Source organism: Melanaphis sacchari, unplaced genomic scaffold (genome assembly GCF_002803265.2).
Source record: "Melanaphis sacchari strain LSU unplaced genomic scaffold, SCAv2.0 Contig108_pilon_pilon, whole genome shotgun sequence".
Classification (NCBI taxonomy): domain Eukaryota; kingdom Metazoa; phylum Arthropoda; class Insecta; order Hemiptera; family Aphididae; genus Melanaphis; species Melanaphis sacchari.
The window spans coordinates 34,427-62,020 of record NW_020270415.1 but is presented as its reverse complement, the minus strand read 5'-3'; the positions used below and the strand labels follow the sequence as shown (position 1 = coordinate 62,020).

The window sequence follows — 27,594 nt, the reverse complement described above, 5'->3', positions numbered from 1 at the left end:
AATTTAATTTGAATTAATATTATGTAAGAGACTAGAACATTTTTTTTTTTTTTGGGTTAAAATCTAAGAAATAAAAAAATAAGATTAAAAGCTCTAATCATCGACCTATTAACTGAAATTTAACTTTTCTACAACTATTCTGTGGTTAATACTTCAAAGGGCCGTGTTCTTAAATCATTAATCTAAGTACTAAGTAGAATTTAGATTTTAAACCGGAACAGTAGCAATAATTATTATACAAATCAAACTATCTCTTCCAAACCGAAAGTTGGATAATGATAAGATAGGTAGACTGATAATAATAATTTTAATGATTATAATTTTATTGTACCCGAAAAACACTGTTCACTAAAAATGTTTAAGGCAGTAAAACTTAAAACACATATTATTTTACTAACAAAATATTGTATAATTGTATAATGTATAGTGACTCACTAATGGAACGAAATGAGTAATAAGTAATGACTAATAAATTGATGAGTATCATCCAACTATCAAGTTCAGCAATAACATTTTAAAATTCGTATCATTTATATAAGCACCGATTTAAATGATCTTAAATGGCTATTTCGTAACATCTTGGGACTCTGCTAAGCCCGTGAACATTCATCCTTTTTAAACTTTATCATAAGTGCTCTGTGATGCATAATAAATAAAGTCTTATATAATGACTTAAAATTAAATAAACTCGTTACCACAAAAATTTTATTTAAAGTTAACAATACTAACTTTCATTTAAAAAATATTAAGTTCCTTTTTACATTGCTCCAAATATGTTCCGTGAATCAAAAAGAAACAGTGCTAGAGGCCTTATAAAATTAAATCAAAAACATTCAAAATTTTATCCTGAGGATCTGTTGCTGAATGGTCTCCTTTTCATGTGATTCATGTCTTATGTTCTAAATTCTTTGTACTTAATTACTCTATTGTTTATTAACGAGTAACAGATGTAAATATTAATAATAATAAAAAATAAAATGGATATATGATGTCATTTTGAACAATACAGTTATAATTCATATGTATCAACTATTCACAGATTAAATGAAATGTGAAAATGTTATTCATAATAGATTTAAATTTTAAAATCTATTTATAATAATAATAATAATAATAATTACTGAATGAGTAGTAACTGATGTACTGATACTTCCCATCAATTGACAATATAATTAATACAGGGCAAAATGTAAAAATAATAAATAATAACGGTTGTAAACAATAATCAATACTATTTACATTCCAGTGACATGGCTGGAAATCAGTCTTGATATAATAAATGTAAATTAATGTAATGTTTCCTTGTTGAAAATGTAGAATCATTTAATTAAATTAATTGACAAATAATGACATTGAATATTTCAATGTATCTTATTTCAATTGACACGCTTTGATGTGACTATACTAAAATAAAACCTGTAAAAATGATGTTTCACGGGTAAACGGATGTCAAATCAATAGCGTCAAACTTGTTTTGAAAGATTAACACATTTAAAAGATGTTCTAGAAGAAAAAAACAACATTAAATAGTAAAATTTTATTTTAAGAAATTAATATCAGTTCATTTTTTTGGAAAAAGTTTAATAACTAAAATGTTGTAATTGTTCTAATTTGACTAAACTAAAAAAAAAAAAAAAAAAAAAAAAACAAATAAATTATCCTGATAATTTTAATATTGGAAAAAAAAGATAGGTAAGACAATAATTCTTTTTAACATGGCGTATTTAAGGTATCTCAATAGGCATAATTAATTATTACGAATTTTCATAAATTTTAATTATATAAATATATTAAAAATGTATACACTAGTATTTTTCTAATAGTTTAGGTTGTAATAAAAACCTTAAGAGTTATGACTTATGACTTACAAAATCACTTTAATTAGACTAGACTATGCAAATTACAATCAATCTGTAAGTTGTAACCTATACAATTGTAACATTTAATGAAAAACTAATAATCATAAAAAAAATTGATTAAATATCGCAACAATTTTCACTAAATTATGTTTTAAACATAAAATAATAGATTGTTAATAAATAATATTATTAGATTAAAGATGTTAGTATTGGTCTGAGTGTTACACTCAAATATGTTATATTATGCAATCATTTGGGTAAATGTGCAAATACAACATATTAGTAGTTATATGTATTTATAAATTGAATAATTAAATAATATATTTGATGAATACAATTTTCTAAGGAACTTATACAAAATAAAATAACAATTTAATTATAAGCGTTTTAGATGAACGTTGTGTATAGTGAAAAAAATAAGGAATAACAAAATGTTAAGATACGCTTAAAAGATTATTATTTTTTTTTTTGTTGTTGACTAATGATTAGAGCCGTGATGTTAGGATTCGGCTAGAGAAGGCGATAAAAGCTTAACAGATTCTGGTAAAAAGTATAAACCAGTTGGCGTAAACTTCATTACTCCATTATCTGACGTTGGTGAGGCTGATCTGGAATTTCCACTAGTTTCGCTAGATATTTTTTTACCTTAAATAATAAACATTATTAATATTTTTGTTCAAAAACAATTAAAATTTATACTTACTAGAACTAGAAAGTGGTGATAAAGCTTCATATAGTATAGTTGGTTGTAGACTTTCTGATCTTAACATTTGCATACAATTTTTTAGTTCTTCTACATGACGTTTACGTAAATTCTCTAATTCAAAATATTGCCTAAAACAAAATCCAAATATATATATAACAACTTCAATAATAAATAATAAATACATTAATTTAATTTAATTTTACCTCTGCAATAGACTTTGAAAATCAAAAGGAGATACATTTAATTGAGTAGTTTGTGATACTTCAATTGGATTAGCAGGTTTATAATCTATGTTTAAATCTTTCTGATCTTTAGTTTCATCATTCTAAAAAAATGATTGAAATCAATAAACATACAGATTGTCATAAAACTATAAATAATGTAAAAATGTATGTTTAATGATGGAATATTATTGTTAAATATTTTTAACATACAGAATGTGAAACTATTTGGTAATTATCACAAGGGACATCTGTTTCTAAAGATTGTGCCACATGTTGGTCAGTTGATGAGGGTAATGTATGGACATTGACTGCATTTGAGGAATATTTTTTGTACGTATTGTTATGGATACTAGACAATTTCTAAAACAAATAATCAAAAAGTTATTCATAAAGTATTTTGATAATGGACTTTTTGTAATAGATCAACTAATCTATTCAAAACATGAAGGAACCTAAAAAACCCTCTATAGAGCATTAACCAGACAGAAACAACTGTAATAAGTCACTCTTTTTTTATTTGATAGGATTCTGTGCTATTTTGGCAAAAACCCACTAAAGTTCTTTCTCGTGTCTTAACCAGACCACAGAAAAATTAAAATATTTAAAAAAATGTTGTCATGAAACTTTTAAATATAATAATATGACGTTATGTTATACTATTTATTTTATTTGTTAAAATTACCTTACACATTATTATAACAATAATATTTTATGGTAATGTATTTCTATCATAATATAACCAAAGGTTACAGAATAACCTTAGTTTATATTATTTTACTATATCAATATGGACTATGGACTTTAGCTCTGCTATTTATTAAATTTACCTAGTCATCTATTTTTTGATATAAAATAATACAATATATTGTATGAGTTCTTTATAAAATATGTGATGTAAAAAAATTATAGATGCTTTGATATCTACACAAATAATAATAATCATATATTTACTTGTATAATTTTATATTTTTTTTAGTTAGTTATTACTTTAAAACATTACCTTTTCTAAACTATGCAAATCAACTGACTGAGCACGACTAATTTTTCTCTCTTTAGAATCTTCTTTATGATTATTTGAATTATTTTCAAATTCCTAGTAAATAAAAGGTAAAAAATTTAGTTAGTAATGTGGTTAAAAAATTAAGCTAAGGGTATAACAAAGTGCTTTAAATACTTGAACAGACGGTTCTTGGTTTTGTATAAATTGTGATTGAACCATAATGACATGACCAGGTAACGGTTGTACAACCATAGTTTGTTGATCTTTATTTTCTTCTGTCACTATTACACGTTGGAGTGTTTCATTACCCGTCAAAATTGATTGAGCTTGAACTGCGTGCACAACAATTGGCCCAACTTCATCACCAATATGTACTTCATCAACTCCAATGGCTACTGGTTGCATAGGCTTTACGACTTCAATAGCAATAGGTATTTTTAATTTAGATGTTGCAGAGCTTATTGCATGTAATGTACTTTGAGGTGAGAGCGGTCCCTTTAATATGTAATATAATTATTAACAGTAAATATATATTATTTAATGAAGAGTTTGGTTAACACATACAAGTATGTTGCCAGCAGGCATTGAAATGGAAGCCAAACGTTTTTGAAGGTTATTCATATATGTCTCATAACCAGTATGCCCATGAGGTGTACTTGGATGAGAACCAATAGGTGGAGTACTAGATGATAATTCTGATGGTTGAGCTGTCAGTTGGATTAATTTTTGCTGGAGTTCGGATATAGTAAGAGAACCTCCTTTTTGACATGTTCTAAATATAATTTCAATTAATCAATTAATAATTTTAGTTAATTATTCACTAAGACAAATTTTTGTACATACGTATCAGAAGAAACTTGGGAATGTAGTTTAGAATCAGTCGTAAGACCAGTATTTGTATCAGGACTTGATATATCTTCATTTGTAGTTAAAGGACAAACTGGCACATTTTGATTATTAGTACTTGCTAATGTGATCATTTCATTCAAAATATTCTTTTGAAGTGATTCTGGACTGAGTAATTCAGTTTGTTTTGGTATGTTCTTATCAATATTACACTATTAAAATAATGAAAATAAAAAAAAAACACTAATAACAACAATAAAATAAAAAACTTACTTCTTCTAATGTTTGTTCTGTAATGACTGGGCTTACTAAAAATCTTGATATTTTCCTTGCCTAAGTAAATAATAATTGAGATTATCAATAAATATAAGTTTTATAGTTAATAATTAAAATTTAAAAATTTAATTATATGTAAAAGAAAAAAATTAGTAACTAAACACTAAAAATGCATACTGGTTTCTTCTTCTCGGGCTCTAATTTTTCTTCAACTTCTTTAGAGGGTTCAGTAACAGTAACATTTAGCTGATTAGTATTTATTGTGTTTTCTGAGTCTCCAGTTACTGAAATTCCTTCAGTCTAAAGATAAAAAAAAAAAAATGAAATACTTAAGTTATTATTAACATACATATAACAAGAGATTTGCTAACAGCATTAATATAGTAAATATAATAAAGTATTTTTGAATTGAAAACATTAAATTAGATTAGATAGACATAGTTCACAATTTCTTGAATATTATGTTTTTTGTTCAACAATTAGTGCCAAACTGCATTATGTGAACTCATAATTGATATAAAAACATTAAAATTTTTAATTTTCAAATATCAAATGAGAATAAGAAATTATTTATAATAATTTGAATATACATTTTTATTTGTAATACTTTAAATTATTCATGAATAACCCTAATGGCCAATATATTTCATCTTATGAAAATTGTATTTTAATAGTACCTCTTGTTGTAACAAAGGCGGATCAACACAATTATTAGACACAGGTTCTATATCCAATTTCAGTTTATTCACCAAGTCTTTCATCATTTCAGCAACTAAATCTACATGGGATACTTCTAACAAATCTTCAGTGACCTTGAAATTAAAATATCCCAAATATTATTTAATTTATTTTATCTTGATTTTTAAACTATCCACTTAGTACTTACCAATTTGTTCGCTACATCATAAGGTACAACATCATCTATATTAAACCTGAATGTCACAGTTTTGTGTTTATTATTTTCTAATTGACATTCTGCTTGACGATTATCATACACAGCCAAAAGATTTAACGAAGGACCAGAAGTTCTACTTTTTTTTCTAGTTGCAGCTTCTTTTGTCACAGATAATTCTTCTAAATTATCCACTCTAAAATACCAAACAATAGATAATTAAATAGTTAATTATTTTATTAAAGCAGTAAAGCATTAAAAAATCACATTTACATGATTAATACAAAAATTGAAACAAATTACTCATTAATTCATTATTTTTATAAAGTTATGTTTTACTTAGTTAATTAGTTTAATTTTGATTATTAATAAACTAAAATTAGTATTATTAATTTTATTATTTGTAATTTATAAACATTAATTGATAAATTACAATTAGCATCGTTGGGGTTTAAAATCAGTACAGATAAATTATATTCAACTCTAAATGAAGAATTAATGTTTTACCTCAAGTTCTGTTTAAGATCAGGCTCAGCAGCATTAGTTGATGATTCAATAGTAGATTCTAATAATTTTTCCTCTACTTGTGTGGTCTCTTCAGGAAGGATAATTTGATTATTATAATTTGAACATACTTGATTTTCTTGGTAGGATTGTATATTTGGTAAATATGATTCATTGGATGGAGATTGTGCATTACAGTAATTTAGATTATCAGGTTGGTTCATATTTATTCCTTCTTGATTTCTTACATATACATTTTGATTATTTTGTAATGAATTTTCTTCATGTATAATAGCATGAAGCTGAATATCTTGTAGGACAAGTCCTTGAACTGAATCTGATGATAATGAAGATAAATTAGAAACAGTAGATACTGTTGATATTTTTCTTTGTAATTCTTCATCAGCTGTTGGAGGCAACTGGTTCTGAACAGCATTAACTTGGTAGTTCCAATGTGCATTTGGAATAAATGTAGTAGCATCTTGGTTTATTGCAGATTCAACATTTTGATACACAGTTGAATCTTGATGATAAATATTGTCATTTCCATTTGATACATAGTTTTCTGGCACAACTTCTACCATATTTGGCACTTGATTAATATCAGAGAGCTGTTTGTAAGTCATATTAGTATCTGATGTATAAGCTGAATCTGTAGATGCATTAGATATATTTGATATTTTTCTATAATTATCCTGCTGACTTATTGCATCTACTGATCTAAGTGGTAGACTTTTAGATGGTGATGTCTGTATAAATAATTGGTCTTGATTAATAAGTTCTGTTACGTTAATTTCACTTGAAGGTTTAAGTAGATTTTTAGGCAGAATTGATGTGTTATCATACTTAATTTCTTCATCCTATAACAAAAACACTAAGTATCAAAATTAATTTTGGTTAAAAAAAAAAGTGTGAATTAAATTATCAAATTTTAAAGTACTAAAAAATTAAATTAAATAATAATAATAATAATTGTATACCTGATTAATATATTTAGCAGGTTGGTACATAACAACAGTTTCTGGTTGTCGAAACTGCAATCCATTAACATCTGAATTTATATCATCTAAATAAAAATAATGTCCATGTAGTTTCAAAACGATTCCTAACCTAAATTTTAAAATTTATTGTATAACAATCAATACCCTTATATAGTTCTTCGTCAATTGGCACATCTCTTTTGTCATTTTGTTCTTTATTTAGATTATAAACTTGATTTGTTAACATCTTAGCAATGGTTTTACTATCTTCCTCCAAAATTAATCCAGATTTTGCCTACAAGTTAATGTATAATATATTAATATATGACTGTAAATTATTCAAAAAATTAAATTTTATACCATTTCTGATGCTACATCATCTGCATTATCATTAATTACATCAAAATCAAATTGAATTGCTTCATTTTCTCTGTGCTTATTGCTGCAACGCTTTTTTGGATCAAGAATACGTAAACGAAATTCAATTCGACTGTCTGTTCTACTAACCATTTCTAATTTAATTCCTGGGTCTTCCGTAAAAAAATCATGAGCCAATAATTCTTTAATTGATGGTCTATAAAAAAAGTATACTCCATAATATTAGATATATTTAATTCTATTACATTAAAAGTTGTTTAAAATTACCTTTCTTCTTTTTTCAATTTTATACATGACTCTATTATATCTTTTATTTCTGGATTTTCAATCTTATCAAAACTTAAAGGTTTAACACCCTAAAAGTTAAAAAAAGAAAGATTATATAAATACAAAATATACAAAAATATTTATCATTACTTTAAATTCTTTACAAAAATATTGACTTACACTTATCACTTTTTTATAAATTTGAGCAGGTCCAGTGCATTCAGTATAAGGATACTCGGAAGTAGCCATTTCCAGCATGCACATTCCAAAGGCGTATACATCAACACTCTCATCATAATGTTCTTCGTACATTTCTGGAGCCATAAACTCAGGAGTACCTAAAATGTACAATCTAAAATGAATATCTTAAAATAAACTACAATTTGGTTTCAAATTACCAATCACAGATTTAGCAAATGATCGATTTTTTAGAGTGGCTAGACCTAAATCTCCAATTTTTACACATCCAGTTGTACCAGTAATAAAAATATTATCACATTTTAGATCTCTGTGTATAATTGGAGGTGTTCGAGAATGCAAAAAACTTAATCCTTTTACAATTTGTCTACACCATGACTTGAGTACTTTAGGATTAATCTTTTTGAAACGACGTAAATATGTTTTTAATGTTCCTGATGTCATAAGTTCAGTAACAAGAACAATATATTTCCGTTTTGTCAATGAAACTTCCCAATAGTCATAAAACCGAACTATGTTAGGATGCTGTAAACCTTTTAGCATTTCAGCTTCTTCTCGAAACCGAGCGCGTTCAGTCTTCGTTAATTTATTTTCCTTTAAATAAAAATACAAAGAAATGAATAACTTTATATCAATAATCAATTACAACAATTTAATAACAATTTTTTTTTAATTTACCTGGAGCTCACACCAAGCAACTGCAACCCCAGTTTGAGTATCTAAACCTCGGAAGACTGTTTTAAAAGAACCATGTCCAAGCTCCTCATCGAACTTGAGAAACCTAATATTTAAATAATTTATGAGTATGTAAATATTATAACAACTTATTATTAAATACAACAAATAAAATTATTTACCTTCCATCTGGAGAAATTCCAGTAGCTTTTTCTTCGTCGTCATCTGAACGATTGAGTATAGCTGATTTTGTATTTAATATTTCCGTTGGTATTGGTAATGTAATTTGAGAACATGACTCTTCGATTATCTCTACAGAACAAGAACCAGTGTCATAATAATTCTGGGTGAATAGATATGATTGTTTGGACGGCATATCTGCAGATGATGATTGGCATTCCTTATTAGGTTTGTTATCCACAGTTTTCTTTTGAACAGTTGTTTCACGTCTGAAACGAGGAGATGGTGTTGCAGCTCCTCTGCCTCTTGCTGACACCTATTAAAATAATGCAATGAAATAACAATATAAAAATAAATAAAAAATATAAACCTTTCTCAGTGGAGTACTTGGAGAACTCAGGCTGGTACGATTTATTGTGGTTTTTGTAGCAGTTCTATTAGGAGTTCTACAACTGGCTGCACAACATGAATCGCCTGTCAATTGGTTTAATCTGTAATGGTTAGTGATCGTTTTATAACTCGATTTCACTGTTCCGGATTAAACCCAAACTACCTAGGAATTCTGTTAACGCTTAACACTCTATCTACAGAAGTAGCATTTCTGTGCGCTTCGTGGTTGCCATTAATGCGATCGTGCTCAACACTGCTAGCTCGCAACTTAGTAGCACTGCAACAGTCGTGTCTGGTGGTATTTTTGTTCCTAGATGGTGTTTCGTTGTTGTTTTTGGCGACGCGGGGCAGCCGATTCCGATAACTCATGGCTCACTGTTTCAACGAGAAAAAAAAATGATATGAAAAAACGTACTTAGGTAATATTAAATAGTCGGAAAAATCAAACAGATTTACGCTAAAAATTGCAAACGGCAAAAAAAAAACGAAACAATGTCAAATCTGAATGGAGAGCGAAATAATCTTGTGATGCAGCAGTCACTGCAGTGGTTTTGTCGTATCGGGCTGTACACAACAGAACTTACCTTATATTCACATATTACTATGGTCGCTCATTGAGCCAAACACGTACGGCGCACTAACAAACCGATGCACAAAAACAGTCGCGTCTCTATTGCGTCGAGTATATTTAGTGACTTGGTATGTTATTTTTTTTTAAATTGAGTTAAATTTTCTCAGCTCTGGCCTATCCCCACAATGTCGCGCAGGCAGATCGGAACTCCACTGCTGAGGTGATAATAGATGAAACCACAAGAGCAGGCCGATTAGGCCGGGACGGCAGGACGGAACCTGGCGCAGTGAGATACTGCCTACAGCCTACTGGTGCCGTGGTGGGGCGACAACGGCGGGGCGCGGCGATGAAGTAGCGCCGCCCAAAACAACCTTGGTACAAGTGCTGCCACCACCCGTCGACGGAGTCAATGAACGTGAAATCTCTATGAGAGCCAATTTAATTAATAATAATAAAAAAAAAAAATAAAAATTGCATATTATTTACCGTATGTGCACGGTACACACGTATGCACATACACACACACAAATGTGCAAACGCACACACATACGTCATACACATGCATAAGTCCCTAGACTATTCGTTGTAGCCGTAAAAGTTTAATTTTTTTAATACCGATTTTTTTTTTTCAATTATTTTATTACCTGCAGAACAGAAATTTTGATATTTAGATCGTATAACATAGAATAATATCGTTGACGCCCGACATTGGGCAAAAAAAATACAAACTACTGTAGAACAAACAGTACAACGCAATCTTTCTGTCAATAGCCGATACAATATTTACATTGTCTACGTTGAATTCTTTTGATTTACAATTAGTTACAACAACTGTTTTGTCATAGAATTTTTTTTTTCGTCTGAAGCGCACGCAAGAATGTCATAGTTTTTACGCCGTTACCGTCGATGATGTCACCCGGTCGTCACCGACTACGCCCACTTTTCATTTTATCTCTCGGAACTTCGTCTGGTGTTATTTTGTGTTATCTGATTTTCCACGATTATAGTAATATAGTCCAGTCGGTGAATGTTCTATTGGCGACGACGTCATACTGAATATTTTTGTATTTAACGACGTCAACCGGAAACTCAAGTAGACATATGTGTTTACTGTGTAGGCAGTTGAAGGTCTGCTACGCATGCATTTTTTTCTGTGGTTATATAGAAACACTATTCGAGAAAGCTCATCAATATTCGTAAACTCTTTCTTAAGTTTCTTCGACCACGGTAATAAGAAGACGCGTTAATGACTGAATGTTTCAATCGATTATTATATTATTGGGTTTGATTTTATCGAAATTTTTACTACCCAGTATGAAATATGTATGAAAGTATTTAAGTATCTACTGTGGTTAATGTGGTAATAGGTACCTAATAATGGTGATTTATATGGTAATTAAATTTCAAATTAACAATATTCTATTACAGGTAGTTTAGATGAATACAGTTTTATTATTTTATAATACGTTTACGAATAATAGTATGAGTCAATAGTTTAGAATTCTAAATTTACATCATTATCGTATTGGCAAAATATGTAGGTACAGGCCACTATTTGTGATCCAAATATTCAAAATATTTTTATAGAAAGACCGCGAAATTTGTGAAATTGTAAATGGAAGAATAAAAAAAACTTGTTTTACTTTCGACGACGTCATGTAACTTTTTCATAGCCGACGTCTATCAAATATTATCATAATTGATAACATATCTTGTATTGAATTTAATTTAGAATTTAAGATTTACTTTTGGGTTGGAGGCGTTGGGTTCGGGAACAAATTTCAATGTAACGTCCATAGAATAAAAATAATTATGTTCATGATGTTTAACTGTTAACTTTAAGTCTTTAAATAATTAAATTGCTTTTAATGTTAACCTTTATAAACTCTGCTGTCATATTATACAAACACAAATATGTCGGTCTAGGTTCAATAGTTATTCATAGTTGATTAATTTTAGGCACATGACCTATTCTTGGTATGGTAATCTTTGTTCAATACAGACTACAAAGCTATAAATTGTTAATCCTGTGTGATTTACGACTGCAAACAATTTACTGTTCAAAATGCATGACGTGTATGAAGTTGTAAAATTGTTAAAGTATTCTGTACAAATCGAAAGCATCACTGCTTATGGTAATTGTTTTCATCATAAGTATAAATTGAATTTAATATTTAATAGTTGACAAAATGTCTATTGTACCTGTAGAATATTATTCAATCTTTATTTTTTATAATGAGTCTTCGTTACAATACTGAAATCTGTATCATATTATCCTCAATTGTTTGTTTTTAAACTTGTTATATCCATCAATAACATAATGGTATTTTAGATTTTTCTATTTCACTTAAATTTCTTTTCCATAATTATTATTTATTACCAATATAAATTATTTTTACAAAATTGGATTTATATTTCTTCTTATTATATTCCTAATAGTTTATGATTTATAAATTTTAATATCAATAGGTGGATGTTTTACAAACTATATGAAAGTCTGTTCATATAAAATAATTATTAATTGTATTCTTTTATTTCTTAGATAACTATTTGCTGGTTGGTAATCGTTTAGGACACATATTTTTGTACACCACCAGTCCTAGAGTACAACTAGTTGACTGTAATAAAACATTTAGTAAAAGACCTATATTACAGTTAACTGCAATATCAGAATGTCAACTAATTATTTGTTTATCAGGTATTTAACAATTTAATATTAAACCTTTTTTTTGAACACCATTTAATTTTTTTTATTAAATTTTTAGATGAAAGAGTTAGTGTACTTGATGTATCTCGAGATAAAGTAATACATTTGAAAACGCCTGGTTTACAAAAAACCAAAGGTGCTAGTTCTTTTACAGTAAATGTGAAGGTAAATTATTTGAACTGTATAAATGTAATGTATATATAAAAAAACTATTAAAATAATTTTATAGACTCCTGATGGATTGCAAAGTAATCCTAGTAACACAGTAGTTCGCCTCTGTGTAGCTGTTAAAAGACAATTGCAAGTTTACTATTGGAAAGGAAAAGATTTTTTGGAGCATTCTGAAAGTATTAACTTACCAGATATACCTCGCACATTAGTGTGGTGTGATCAAACAGTAGTTATTGGCTGTAAAAATGAATATTACTTATTTGATGTAAGTTTAATCATATTAATTACTAGGTACATTTTTGCAACATATTAAAAATGAAAGTGAATCAAATATTTATTAATTTGGTAGATATTAACTGTTTATAAATAATAATTGATTATTACTAACTTTTTATGATTAAAATCATATAGTCGTATGGCCTCGCTTAATAAATGTATGAATAAATAATATGTTATACACATGTATAACAATTTTTTTAATTAAATAATACACTACGAATATAAATTATTCATAAAATAATTATTGTGTTCACAATAATTCAAAAATTATATTTCTTGCTATAAAAAATATATATTTAAATTACTTATTAGTTTAATGAAATGTGTTTATAGCCTTTTAACAATTTATAATATTTATTAACGAATCTGTAGTAAAAATAATAATATACAAATGATGGAACTTTTCTAATTCTGTACATCAATAAAAATAAAAATTTGAAACAATATTTTATATTAAAATTATTTTGTTTAATCAGACTTTAATGTTTAAAGATATTTGCTTTATGTAAATTATAAATTTTTGAAATTATATAGTTTAATTAGAATCTAAAATCTATGAGTTAAAAATGCAGGATTACAATATTAATTTGGTTAGAAAATCAAGGATTTTGTGTTATTGTCTTCATTTAAAGCTTTTTCTATATTGTTTAATATTAAGATTTTTTGTATCTATTGAAATTCGGAACATTCTTAAATTAAATGTTAAATTGTTAAGTCAATTAGGTATTTAATGTATTTGGGTGTTGGATCTTTATTAATTGATAAAGAATGAATGTTTAAATAATTCTTGCTCTTGTAAAAGTGTCTTCTTATCATCTATTGCAGTGTTTAGAATTTACAATTTTTTAGTAATTTTTAATTTATTAGATGGTGGGATAGAGTTCCAATAATTGTTCCATACCATAATCATTTTTTTATTTAATAGAGGTTTTAATATCATTAATTGGTATATCTGTAATTATTCTGGTCACAATTTGTTCACTTATCACCCATTCTAATACTAGTTAAACTCTATATCTATCATATTCAGTAAGTATACATTTAATGTTTTTTTTAAGAAGTTAAATTTGGTTAAAATATTTTATTTATCATCAAGGATTTTAGAGTTCCTGGATTGTATAAATATTAAACGGGAAGTGTTTCTAGATTTTTAGAACTATTGGTCAGGTTTCATAATACTCACTGATAGTTTATAGTTCGAAATAAATTTAAGTTAAATATTTTAGTATAAATATGAGTCATGGTTCATGAAGAATATTGAAAAATAACAATGGGCTTCAATCCAAATATAATTGAAAATCTAATCATTATCAGTTAGGTAAACTGCCAAAACTACCAAAACTAATAAATAAACCAATTCCTAAAAGTGTATTATAAACTATAAAAAAAAAAAAAAAAATAAGTGTACTTAATTCATAGAATTAGAATAGCAGTCATAGAAAATTAATGGAAAACTAAATTTAGAGATAGATCATTGGTACATTTATGTTAAGTTTAAATTAAGAGTTTATCAACAATTATTTGAATAATGTACTGATAGGCTACAAAGCAATTAAAATTAAGCCTTTAAAATTTTGGCTGTGCCATTCATTATTATAGTTTACTAGTTACTACATTCTATGAGTTTTTACATCTTATTTGTATAAGTTAATAAAAGATTTTAATTTAGCAGTAATAAAACTAATAATCATATTTATTTTTGCATATATTTTTATAACAGTTGAAATTTCAATAACTAGTAATTAGTAAATATGATTCATTATTTAAAAATTTTAACTCTTATTATGTAGTTATTAGTATTTACCATTTATAATAATATGAACCAAATAATAACCTGTTGAAAGAATTTAAGTTTTAAAATAAATTGTTGGTGTATTCTGATTATGTAAATGCTTTTAGTTCAATTTAATTAAGTTAATGAAATTTAAATATTGTATTTCATGTTTGTTATAGGTTACTATGGAACAAGTAAAACCTTTATTCTTAACTGGAAAAAATCAAGAACCTATTATAACCAAAATATCTGACACAATGTTTGGTGTTGTCAAAGATTCTCATCTAATTGTTATGAGTACAATGGGTGAAGTAGCTGAACAGCATTTAATAAAATGGATAGACACACCATCTTTAATTTGTATGTAAAAGTTTTATATTTAAAAGTATAAGTATTATGTTTATTAATGAAATTTTATTTTAGTATATGATGAACCTTACTTAATCGCAAGTATAAGTGATAAGTTGTATGTACAAACTATAGAATCAGTTGAAAGTTCGGTGTCACGTCAAGTAATATCAGCTTCTTCTAAAACTATGAATATGTTTACTTGTAAAAATGGTTTAATTTATGTTTCGTCGGCGTTGGATGTTTTCTGTTTAAAAGCAGTTCCATTTTCTAAACAAATCAAACGACTTCTTGAAGATAAAGATTTTCAGCTGGCTTTAAAATTAGCTGTGAGTAATTAACTATAAAGATTATTGAATTATATTTTACATAGTATAATGCATTTTAAATTAAATAATATTTCCTTACAAAAAATGATACAGGTAAAAGAGGCATTTTTTTGGGGGGTAATGATAAATACTCAACTTCAGCCACTGAATAAGTATTATTAAAAGTGTTGTATTTTAAAGTTATATTAGATTTATTTTTAAATAATGTTTAATAACCCATTGACTACTGCTGTGTATACACTATATTCCTTTAAAAAATTGTATTTCAAATTAAATAACATCTATGGCTATTCACTATGATAGTAAATATGATATGACTGTAATTCTCACCAAACATTGCTGACTATATGCAGTCGCATATATGCTTTCTTTTTAATTACAGCATAGAGTACAGAAATAACCAATAGAAAAAATGTATTTCCCAATACAGTGTAGTAAATTAAATTTAGTATAAATAAGTACCTATAGAATTGTATTAATGCGGTTGTCAAAGAGTTAATATTTTAATAAAAGTTTATAATTTTAATCCATTCCACAGATAATTGGTAGTTGTAATTCAACATTTATAATTCATTTATATATTGTTTTTAACTATTTATTGATATCTGATCATTTAAATCTAATTTAATCAAGTAGATATTTTATCTGTATTAAAAACCCCGTTTAAAATTTTAGTTTTGTATTCACCCCTATCTTCTGAGCATATTTTTTAGTAATTTACTTGTAAAAGTTAAAATTATAACTAACATAATAACAAAACAATATTCTCTTACTTTGTAATAAAAAATTATAAAACTACATAAATATAAATTTTATTGACTGATTCTTGCTTATAAAAATCATATAATCATATTAATATATAACTTTAACCTATAATATAGAACATATCTGATGAATCTATTGATGATAAAGATAAAAATGTATCACAAATTAGAACCTTATATGCCAATGATTTATTTGAAAAAAAGAAATATCAAGAATCCATGAGAGAGTTTTTGAAGTTAAATACTGGTATGAAAATTTTATTATTCATGTTTTAACTGATTTTAGTGCAATATTAATTAAATTTTTACAGATCCTTATGATGTTATCAGATTATTTCCAAATTTATTACCCCAAAGTGATTCAGACTATGGAGAAGAAATACTTGAAAAAGAGATGGAAATTAAAATTGTTGCATTAATTGAATATTTAACTGAAGTAATTTGATGAATATTTAATTGATTGTTTTTCGAGATTAAAATTTAGTTTTTGTGAATTTTTAGGTTCGATTCAATCTTTTGAAAGAACCCAATGTTAAAAACCAGTCAGATATCCATGAAATAAATACTAATCATCAAGAACAGTTACTTCAGATTATAGACACAACACTTCTAAAATGTTATTTACAAGTAAGCTTGGTTTTGAAAAATAATGACAAAATTATAATTTTTAAACATGTATGTTATAGACTAATGATGCTCTGATAGCGCCTCTTTTAAGACTTAACCATTGTCATTTATTAGAAACTGAAACAACATTAAAAAAGTATAAGAAATACAGTGAATTAATTATTTTGTACCAAACTAAAGGATTACATAGTAAAGCATTGGAACTTCTTCAAAAGCAGTCAGATGATTTCGATTCTAATCTTAAAGGACCTGAAAGAACTATTCAGTACCTACAAAATCTTGGTAATTACCATTATTGTCTATTATTTATTATTATATTAATTGCTATAGTTTTATGAAATATTTACTTTTTAGGTTCAAATAATATTGATATTATTCTACAGTTTTCTGATTGGGTATTAAAAAAGTACCCAGAAGAAGGGCTTACTATATTTACAGAAGATGTTGCAGAAGTTGAAAATTTACCTAGACCTAAAGTATTAGATTTTTTAATTAGAAATCACAAAAATTTGATTATACCTTATATGGAACATGTAATACATGTTTGGAATGATACCAATGCTATATGTCATAATGCTTTAATACATCAATATAGAGAAAAGCTTCAAAAATACAACACCATGTCAATGCAAGCTGATGAACAAACAGCACAAAATACTAAAATAAAACTTTTAGAATTTTTAGAACAATCAAAGTATTATACTCCTGAAACAGTATTGGTACATTTTCCATTGGATGGTAATGTCAAAAATATTTTGCTATTATTAAATTATTAGATTTCTTATCACCATAACATATAATTTAACAGGATTTTTTGAAGAACGTGCTATAGTACTAGGTAAACTGGGTCGCCATGAACAAGTCTTATCTATGTATGTCACTGTATTGAATGATGTTAACCGAGCGATTGAGTACTGTGATAAAGTTTATAAATCAAAAAATGAAAACTGTGATCAAGTAAATTTAATTACAAAAATAAAAATTGTAATAAATTTCATGTTAATACTTAATTTAATTATAGATTTATGTTATACTATTGAGATTGCTCATTGATCCTCCTGATAGTTGGTTAGCTGGATTAGGGGATGTATCCAAACCAGCACCCAATTTAGAGAAAGTTATTGAAATTTTAAATAAAAATGCTGCTCAAATAGCTATTCCAGATGTATTAAAAGTGTTACCAGATGAAATACCCATTCATCGTATTAGTAATTTTCTAGTTATTGCTCTAGAAAAAGCAATTAGCAATAGGAGGCTTTATCAAGTGAATCGTGGATTACTCTATGCAAAACTTTTAAAAGTAAAAATTATTAATTTTGCGCAATATATAGAACTTAAAATTTTAATATTTAATATACTTTAGATTCAACAACAAAGAATATTTTATGAGTCACAAAATATCACTTTGACAGAATTCAATATTTGTGGAGTATGTAAAAAACGATTTGGAAATCAAAGGTATTTTAATTAATTAAATAATAAACAACAAAATTTTCACTATCATAACATTTCAGTGCATTTGTAAGATGTCCAAATGGTGAGATTGTCCATTATTCATGTCATAATCACAAGGCAGATCAATAAGAATACTTATAATATCCAAGTTTATTGGCATAGGTTAAAACTGTCATGAACAATTATATGGATATGTCGGATCCAGATCCTTCATGATCAGAATCCATAAATGTATCTTCTTCATGTACAACATTATTGAATGGTGTTGATTCGTTTTCAGCATTATTAACACCACTAAATGTGGCATCTAAAAGTGAACCATTTAAAACAGGTCCAGTGGAATCTGCAGATGTGGCTGTTGAAGTATTACATGGTTTACCCAAACTTTCTAAGCTCTCCATAACTCGTTTATTATTCGGGTCAAGACTAAAAAAAAAAACCCCAATAAATATAACATACATAATTTATAAAGTGTAAATAATAAATTATAATTAAAAAAGTTATGTTATATATAACATCAATTTTGGAATACAATTATTAAAAAAAAATCCTATTGTTATCGGATGAAATATTCCAATTAAACTATGTTAAACTAATGTTTTTTATAATAATTAGTATTTAATATTTAACTATTAAATTATTTTTAAAATAAAAAATTAAGTATACTTATGCTATGAAAAATTATTATATTATTATCATTTATTAAATTATATTTATTACAACTATCAAAAAATACCAAATAAGACAGACTTAAATGTTATGCATGTGGAGCAAATATTTTTCTAACCAATAAAAATGTTATTTCATTATATATTGATCGTCTTCAATTATATTTTAATTTTAGAGTATTAAATAATTTAATTTACCAATTTTATGTCAACAATTTTTATTTTCATCAATATTAAAAAAAAAAAATTAATAATAATAATAAACACACTACATACTGTAAATTCTGTGTTTGTAATAATAGTATTCTAATAATAGGATAATTTGACCATTGTATAGATAAATAGACTGACATGCAAAATATACTCATATAATTATTGCAAGATAGTAAACTGGAGTAAATAATTATCACATAACTCGTACATGTGCAACGCTAAAAGTTCATGATATTGACACAAATATGTAAATTAATTAAAACTTTCTAAGACTGTCATATCCTAATAGAACTTTATTTTATTTATAACTAATTTTATTAAAATAACTATAAATTTATGATTGTTCTAATATATTATGTATAAATAAATTATTATTTTTATCAAACTTATGGATAGCATTATGCCAATATGGCTGATACCACATCATTACATTTCATTTTTTCTTGTTTAAATGTTAAATTTCTATATCTTAAAAGTTTCTATGTGAGTGAGAACCATTATTTTTCTCTCTATTATTTTAATTTAAAAGTGTATGTTTGGCAAAAATAGGTATTTCATATCAACATGTTTAATACTAAATATATAATAAATAAATCAAATTAATTACTTTAGTGCAGAATAATAGTAGTCAAATGCTCTTTCTAATTGATTTTGTTTGACACTTAAATCGCCCAACATTTGATATAATCTACAAGTTGGTTGATCTAATGCTTGCCTATGTAATAAAGCAGCAGCAGGACTATAATTTCCATCTTGTTCATATATCTGAGCAAGCATATATATTGCTGGGAGATAATAATCGTCGATACTTATTGCTCTTTCCAAAAGTATTCTTGCTTTAGCAACTGTTATTGGATCTTTCATTAGTATTGAAGCATATAACTAGACAATAATTAAAATTATTTAACATGCATAAATCAAGTCATATTTATAAATAGAAGGAAACCTTTAAATCTTAACTAACAGACAGGATAATTAAATACATTTTCCAACCTCTAAATAAAACAAAATAGGAAAGAAGAAAATTGAAATGAAAATGAATTTTTTTTTTAAATGTGTATTAAAATATGAATATTACTGCTTCTATAATTTTAATTGATAAATGTGATTAATTTTATATGAAAATTTAAAAACCTTTTATGTTAATTAAAAAATGTCTATCAAATATATATATATATAACATACAAATTAATAAAATTAATACTTACTGTTAATGCTTTTGGGTGGCTATTCATTTGTTTACAACAATTACTAGCAGCTGTCAGTGCATTTCTCATCTTATGCAATGCTATATAACAATCTACCATACCTTTATGTGGATCGAACAGATAAGAAGCAATCTAAGAAATAATAGACATTCATTATATCATAATAAAATAATTTAAAAATCAATTGCTTACATCATTAGCTTTACGAAATTGTAAAATGGCATCAGAATATTTTTTCATACTTGTTAATATCATTCCATGCAACAATAGTGCTTCAATATTTCTTGGATCAACAGAACAAGCCTATAAAAACACAACGGTTGGCATACAGTAAATTAAATATATTTATTTAAAAATCTTTTTAAGCACCTTTTGCGCTAAACACAAAGCTTTTGAATAGTTGCTATTACTATAGCATACAAAAGCAAGAACGATCCACATATGGGAATCAATCGATGATTCGTCTGTATAACTTGTTGGGAGCAATTTTTCTAACTCTTTGTTGTGTTTTTCCATGTATAGACACATAGCTAGTGTACACAAGCCATCTTGCATTAGTGGATTTAATTTGTAAGCCTACAATAAGTACCATATTAAAATAATTATAAAAGAAATAATAGTTGAAAAAGTGATGGTTTTAAATCACTAACTCTTTGTAAGTAAATTAATGCATTTTTACGATCTCCATAAAAATAATAAGACTTTCCAATAGCTACTAATAATCTATTACTGTTGCATAAAGGTGAGTTATCATCCAATTGTTTTAATGTATTAATAGCTGCAGGAAATTCAGTCTGTTGAAATAGATATGCATGGGCTTTTATCCAGCCACTAATCCTAAAAATAAATAAATATATCAAATATATATACACAATCTGATTTATAATTTCATAAATATTAAATACTAACCATTCAAGTCCATTAATTCCAACCATGTCTAACATCATAGCATTCACTTCGTTTCCTTTAACACCTAAGCTTAAAAGCCCTTCAGCTGCTTCAATCGCCAGAGGACATTCCTTGAAAAATAAATTAAAATTGAATAAAAACTATCTATAAATTAATTAAAGATTCCAAGAAAAAAAATGTAGTTAAATTTTATCTTCATGAATATAATTTTAAGTTTGAAATTTTTTTTACAGAGTTTAAACTTAAACAACATGACTGAAAATTAACAATAATATAGCTTCTAGCTCATAGAAACTTCAAAACTATTACAAAATATTAAGATACTTACTTTTAAAACTTTGTTATAAGCAGTAACAGCATGAACAATATTGCCCATTTGATGATTTAGTTTGGCAATAGCCATATTAATTTTAGTTTTTCTTTGTTTGGACGGTACCGATTGTAAAATAGCTAAAGCCTGTTTATTATCTTTTAATTTCACCAAACATAAATGTAAATGATATTTTATATCTAAAAAATAAACAGTATTAAGCTATTTTTAAAAATAAAACATAAAACTACATGTGTAACATGTAAAATTTATACTAACCTATATCAGGCATAGGATCTTTTAAGCCATCATATTGTTTTTGAGTAGCTTTTGCAGAAGAACAAGCATCTTTAAATGTCAATGCTGTTTTATACACAGCTTCTGCTTGACGATAATTACCCAAGTAGTAATGTGAATCACCCTGATATGCTAATACACGAAATTTATGTGGAGCTGTTAAGATATCTGTTGAGTGTTCACTAACTTTTAAAACCATCTCTGCCTAAATTGTAAGAAAAATGAGTTAAAAAATATGTTAAAATAAAATAACACTATAAAAATACGTATAAAATTTACCACTTTTATGACATTGGAATATAATTTTTGGCTGTGTAACAGTTTTATTTGATCAAATAACATACTCATTTTGAAAAATAAATTTAAACTGTGTTTAAGATTATTTTTAAAAACATTAACTATTGGCACTTTTAAACGTAATTGTGTATAAAATTAATATTATTGTTACTTTTTATAAGTAAAAATCTTAAGCAAAAGATAGGAAAATATAATATTAAAGACCTATTTTAAAATAAACAATACGATAGGTACAATAATTGACAATAATTATTGTCAATTAGATAAATTTTAATTAAGAATCGGGGAAAAACGTTATTTTGGAAAAAGTACAATTTCGGTTAACTATAGTAGAAAAAGTTAAACATACTAAATGGTTAATAAATAAAAAATATAATAATATATAATAATGATTAACGGCTTAATTTAATACGGCATTACAGCGTTAATTATAACATTTATAATGATAATGTCTCTATGTATAATCTGTAATCTGTGTGTGTTATCACTATCATAACATTGATATTTATTATTAAATAGAATAAAAGACCAATAAAATTACGGGAATCTTATGAATTTGAGAATTTGTAGCGCTCCTCGTGGTAATTATATACTCAATTTATTTAATCTATATTCCCGCGTAAATCGAATTTAAACGTAATAGTTTATTGTTAAGCACAAAAGACATAGGTACCAATACTTAAAAAGTGTACACAATTTAAGCAATGAAATAATAATAATAATAACAATAACAATTATAAATATGATCATGACGTAGATTAATCTCTTATATTATTATACGTATTTCATGTAAAAGAAGAAACCAATCAAGTGACTGACTGGCATATCAACGCAAAACTCGCTGGGTCTAGAAACTTTAACAATCCTGATCCAGCCCTTACCTCATCACACCTACAAATATAGAAACATTTTTACTACTATACAAACACGGCAACGCTGTCTGTTGGCAAAAGGTATCTACACAATATACATATTTATTTATTATTTAAGACATTCCTAGCTAGATTGCTGTCAAAGTCTACTGTTGAGTATTTACAATTTTTTTTCCCACTTTTTATATAATTACAATATAATAATGGTTAATAACGTAATATTTACAATAGTAAGGTTAAATAAATAGTTTTAGTGAGTATGTTTTGCACGTTTTAGGCAATTGCTAGTGGTGGTTGTCGTTTATTCGGTAGTGGGGTCTTCGTACTCACGAGTCGGCGAGCTTACATTTAGGTTGTAGTGGATGGCTCCACTTGAGTTTGTAAGTGAACGAAAAAATCTATTCGTTATAGTGTTTATGTGTCCGTCAATTGTGAGAATTGACAAATCTTTGTGCAATGTATTATTGTTACGAACAAATTCGGGGACGTCTATTATTATGCAAAGTATTTTGGTATATTTGTATTTTTATTTAAATGGACTTTTGCACAACTTCCTTAAATAGGATATGCGCATAAAAGTTTACTTAATGTTCTTTTTACTTTTTTCATAGTATTTCTGTATTTATACACATAACACATAATGTCATATTGTCATGTTAGAATGTTCTTTTTTTTTAAATTTTTTACTCAGTTTGCTCTTCAGATTTTCTGTTTGTTGCTTCCATAAATATCCCAATAAGCCATTCTTGTTTGGCTTTAGCCTTTAGATGTATCTTTAATGCAGCATTCATTTTAGTTTAACTATATTTGTATTGCCGGTCTTGAGCCCTAATTTTGAAGAGCAGACATATTAAAATGAATAAAATGATATTCATTTTCAGTTTCAACATGCAAATTTTGACGATTTATTGATTTAAGAATATTGCTTTTACTTATTAATTGTTCTATGTCAAAGCCGTAAGGTTTTGCAGCTAAACTCGAGCAAATAAAATAATAATATTTTTAAACTCGTTGGACCCACATAAATATTTCACTAATTTAGGCAATGGTATTTGTCGTATCTCTTCTATTATTTTTTATTAAATCTGTGTACTCCATATTTAGGTCAGCTAAATTCAAATACATTTCTAATGTTATTACAATAAAGTTTAGCAACAGGTTTAATAATTAATAGTACTAAGTATTAACAAAATATTTATCAATATCTATACGGCCATGCTAAAAGTTAGCCAAAGTTTTTACTTTTTCATGGTATATACTACTTATAGATTTATCTTCAGCAACATACAAACTATTCTTGTTTTCGTTTTTTTTGAAAATCAATTGATTTTATATCTTTTAGAGCTTTTCCATAATTCCATTACTTTTAAGTTCATTTTCAAATACATCTACCAAATCACTAACTTAATTAATTGAACTCAATGATATAATTTTATTTATAACTGCCAATTGATTCAGTATGTTTAACAAAATCCAAAACCATTGTTTTATCACTTTGAATAGTTTGTTGATAATTACTAAAAATGACCAATCGGTACATCTACCAAAAATACTTATAAATAAATAGTGTCTTTATTAGTTAAAAATAATACAACCTGTTAGACTCTTTCTCTTTAGAATTTTGTATGTATATAACTAGAGCTTTCTATGAAATTAATATTGCGTTAATTATAAACTAAAAGAAAATTCTGTCAATCGCAATTGAAAAAATTTTAATATCTTCATTAGTTGTAAATTATTTTCCTTAAGCAGTTGTTGTAGTTCTCTAGTTCGAAATTGTCAGTCAATGGAAAAATAAATGACAATAAAAAAATTCTAAACAATATATTTTAAAAATTTTAATAATTATAAATATAATACTGATATGAGTGACACGCGATGGTAACCTGTTCATCAGTGATTTCATAATCAGTATTCAGTGACTCAGTGTTACATATTTGATATTCTTAAAAAACTTTAAAGAGTTGGTTCTTGTAATCTTGTCTATGATTTCTAATAATAAACATTCCTTGTAATTTACATTTTTAAATTATAAATTATTAATCATTAATGTACTAATCAGGTATTGGAACATAAATTGATTTTCTTATTGAAAATAAGTTCGTATACTTATAGGAACTACTATTTGCTGTCTTCTCTTACTATAATAAAACAATTATGCTAAAATTGATTATCAAGTGCGCACCTAGCTTTTCTAAATACGCAAATTAAGACTAACTGCGTTTTAGAATAAGCATTCTCTATCTATTAGAGTATGTACAAATAGTTTACATTTTTTTTGTCAGCTATTATATTAACTGTTTAATATTAATCATTTTTATAAAAATTTTACTTAATATCACATCATATAATTGAATCATATTCAGATAAAGACATCGGTGTAGTGTTGCAAATTTCGATACTTGGTTAAATCACACATCTTCAGTGTGACTAATTTTTTTTTTTTGCTAAGCCTATAGGCTGTAGGCTATAAGACATCTGCTATGAGCCCGTGCTTGATTCAATTAAATTTCGGGATTTAATTTTATACAACATTTCTATTGTTATGTTTTGTTTCCCGTGTGGATATTGATATGGATATATATAACGCGTTAAAGTATAGATTCGGTGGCATACCTAATACCACGACAGCTTTTTTTTTTTTATTAGAAAAATGTGATATAACAGAATTGTCCTGCAGTATATACATTGTCTAATATTCTTGCTATCAAAGTTATCTCTTGCTGCGAGGTCTTGACTGTGAAATTTGCGAATTTTTTGCCTTACCTATTTTATTATAGATTTTAGAGAAGACAATTCATGTTTTCTCTTTCCGTTTCGTATTGTATCTCGGTAACATAAGAAAACATAATATACGCAGTGGTGCATTTAGTGTATACGCGCCCCGGAGCAAAATAATTTTTCTGTATCCCCCTTAAAAAAAAAAAAAAGAAATTCTAAGTTAGGCAATAATAAAATACATTTTATGAAACAAATCTTAAATCAGCTATTTTGCAATATTGTATTAGGTTATTTCAAAGTAAAATATATCCTAAGGTTAGTCTAACTTTTTTTTTTTCAAAATGAATATTCCTTTCTTAAAAAAAAATATATATTTAATAAGAAAACGGTATCAACACTTATTATATACACAATGATTTTTGTGGTACCTAACTAAATTAACAATACATGGTTTTTATTAGAATAAATATATAATATTAATTATTAATTATATATACCTAATAAAACAAACTATAAAAGGCTTGAACATTTTTTTCTTGACTTTTGAGAAGTCAAAGATTCAATAATCTTATTAAAATTAATTGTTTTTTGTTAAATCAGCTTTAATGTTGAGGAATACCAATAAATTAAGATGATTTTCTGCCATTGTTAATCTTAAATAAATTTTAACCCCTTTCAATGTAGAAAATGACCTTTCCGTTGAACAATTACTTAATAGTGAACATAAAAGCATTTTAAGAGCAATATCAATACAAGAATCTATTTCAACTAAACTATTCTGTTTTATAAATACCATATATTGAACACTTTTAAGTTTTAGGTACAATTTTATTTTCATTTTATAAACTTTTTAAATGTACCCTAAAGTGAATACATTCATTTGAGAATGATATTTTCTAATTTCCGGATATATTTTCTGAAGTGATTTAGCTTTTTGCGTACCTCTATGCTGGTGATGGTGGTTAAAGAGATGTATAAATACATAATATAAAGGGTAAATATACAATATATAAATATGAGGTATTATATTTTATAGAATACGCATGTATTAAAAATCAGGAAAATTAAAATAGTAAACAATACGTCATATACTACATGTAACATGTCTATACATAATATACGTCTATACACGTGGGTATCTATATAAAAATATACAACGCACTATTTCACTATCAAGATTCAAGTGTCAGTGACTTGTAGGTATGTCTCGCCACTTCGTCAGTTGTCGTAATTACTAATTTATTACTTAATTTCCGACCGATCATCAATAAGACGATAATAATGTTATAATATCACATTTGTTTTCGTACATCGCCGATTCTGTCGAAAAATATTCATAAAATCATAACCATCTCCAATTAACAATAATATAAACTACGCTTACCAAACGGCACAACAGATAAAATGTATTACTTATTAGCTATTAATTACTATGAACATTGAACGAAAATAATATTATATCTTATTCTTATCGAATAATATATATATATATTTTAATTTCTAATTAGATGCTCAACAATATCTTTTAAAAACAAAATTTGTTTGTATGTATTTTAAATACGTAACAATACTGAAAAAGGTACGAAAATTAGAAAAGTCATGAAAAAATCATAAATAAAAGTTATGATTTCTTGTTATCCCCAAAAATTTGCTGCTTGGGACATTTTCCATTCCCCCTCCTAAATGCACCACTGCATTT

General features: G+C 26.4%; 3 protein-coding genes across 4 annotated transcripts; 1 reads left to right on the top strand and 2 right to left on the bottom strand.

Annotated features, from left to right (window-relative positions):
* Window positions 1–2,043: 2,043 nt before the first annotated feature.
* On the bottom strand, window positions 2,044–10,254 carry LOC112603470 (serine/threonine-protein kinase WNK3). Of its 2 annotated transcripts, XM_025352033.1 has the most exons (24): window positions 9,960–10,254; window positions 9,539–9,750; window positions 9,356–9,476; window positions 8,988–9,301; window positions 8,809–8,911; window positions 8,331–8,724; window positions 8,113–8,270; window positions 7,933–8,021; window positions 7,648–7,861; window positions 7,453–7,582; window positions 7,288–7,373; window positions 6,311–7,167; window positions 5,798–5,999; window positions 5,589–5,723; window positions 5,089–5,211; window positions 4,909–4,968; window positions 4,633–4,847; window positions 4,354–4,561; window positions 3,964–4,284; window positions 3,790–3,882; window positions 3,000–3,149; window positions 2,769–2,890; window positions 2,563–2,693; window positions 2,359–2,504 (listed from the first exon to the last, which is right to left on the bottom strand). In XM_025352033.1, exons 2-24 carry the CDS (start codon window positions 9,742–9,744, stop codon window positions 2,359–2,361), a joined length of 4,578 nt encoding a protein of 1,525 aa, XP_025207818.1. In that variant the 5' UTR covers window positions 9,745–9,750; window positions 9,960–10,254. The 2 variants fall into 2 exon arrangements, with proteins under 2 accessions (XP_025207820.1, XP_025207818.1); XM_025352035.1 differs by lacking the exon at window positions 9,960–10,254 and having other exon boundaries at window positions 2,044–2,504; window positions 9,539–9,744.
* A 1,261-nt stretch (window positions 10,255–11,515) lies between these two features.
* LOC112603446 (vam6/Vps39-like protein) lies at window positions 11,516–18,552 on the top strand. The gene is made up of 15 exons (XM_025351998.1): window positions 11,516–12,081; window positions 12,489–12,644; window positions 12,712–12,818; window positions 12,883–13,089; window positions 15,057–15,237; window positions 15,301–15,554; window positions 16,436–16,565; window positions 16,630–16,754; window positions 16,820–16,945; window positions 17,005–17,227; window positions 17,300–17,683; window positions 17,754–17,902; window positions 17,967–18,245; window positions 18,309–18,403; window positions 18,460–18,552. The coding sequence occupies exons 1-15, from the start codon at window positions 12,012–12,014 to the stop codon at window positions 18,527–18,529; spliced, it is 2,556 nt and encodes an 851-aa protein (XP_025207783.1). The 5' UTR covers window positions 11,516–12,011; the 3' UTR covers window positions 18,530–18,552.
* Window positions 18,527–22,353, bottom strand: LOC112603447 (anaphase-promoting complex subunit 7). The gene is made up of 10 exons (XM_025351999.1): window positions 22,285–22,353; window positions 21,988–22,210; window positions 21,727–21,908; window positions 21,399–21,508; window positions 21,140–21,326; window positions 20,859–21,065; window positions 20,682–20,792; window positions 20,490–20,621; window positions 19,889–20,163; window positions 18,527–18,826 (listed from the first exon to the last, which is right to left on the bottom strand). Exons 1-10 carry the CDS (start codon window positions 22,351–22,353, stop codon window positions 18,583–18,585), a joined length of 1,740 nt encoding a protein of 579 aa, XP_025207784.1. The 3' UTR covers window positions 18,527–18,582.
* Between the last annotated feature and the right edge of the window lie 5,241 nt (window positions 22,354–27,594).

Excerpts from the sequence above, each read along its gene's own strand:
- LOC112603470 (XM_025352033.1), bottom strand. The coding sequence starts at position 9,744 with ATGAGTTATCGGAATCGGCTGCCCCGCGTCGCCAAAAACAACAACGAA. Across the intron at positions 7,862-7,932 it reads AAATTGAAAAAAGAAGAAAG|ACCATCAATTAAAGAATTAT; the intron begins GTAATTTTAAAC and ends CTTTTTTTATAG. Across the intron at positions 7,583-7,647 it reads ATGATGTAGCATCAGAAATG|GCAAAATCTGGATTAATTTT; the intron begins GTATAAAATTTA and ends ATTAACTTGTAG.
- LOC112603446 (XM_025351998.1), top strand. The coding sequence starts at position 12,012 with ATGCATGACGTGTATGAAGTTGTAAAATTGTTAAAGTATTCTGTACAA. Across the intron at positions 13,090-15,056 it reads ATGAATATTACTTATTTGAT|GTTACTATGGAACAAGTAAA; the intron begins GTAAGTTTAATC and ends TGTTTGTTATAG. Across the intron at positions 15,238-15,300 it reads AGACACACCATCTTTAATTT|TATATGATGAACCTTACTTA; the intron begins GTATGTAAAAGT and ends ATTTTATTTTAG.
- LOC112603447 (XM_025351999.1), bottom strand. The coding sequence starts at position 22,353 with ATGAGTATGTTATTTGATCAAATAAAACTGTTACACAGCCAAAAATTA. Across the intron at positions 21,909-21,987 it reads AGATCCTATGCCTGATATAG|ATATAAAATATCATTTACAT; the intron begins GTTAGTATAAAT and ends TTTATTTTTTAG. Across the intron at positions 20,793-20,858 it reads CTTTGTGTTTAGCGCAAAAG|GCTTGTTCTGTTGATCCAAG; the intron begins GTGCTTAAAAAG and ends GTGTTTTTATAG.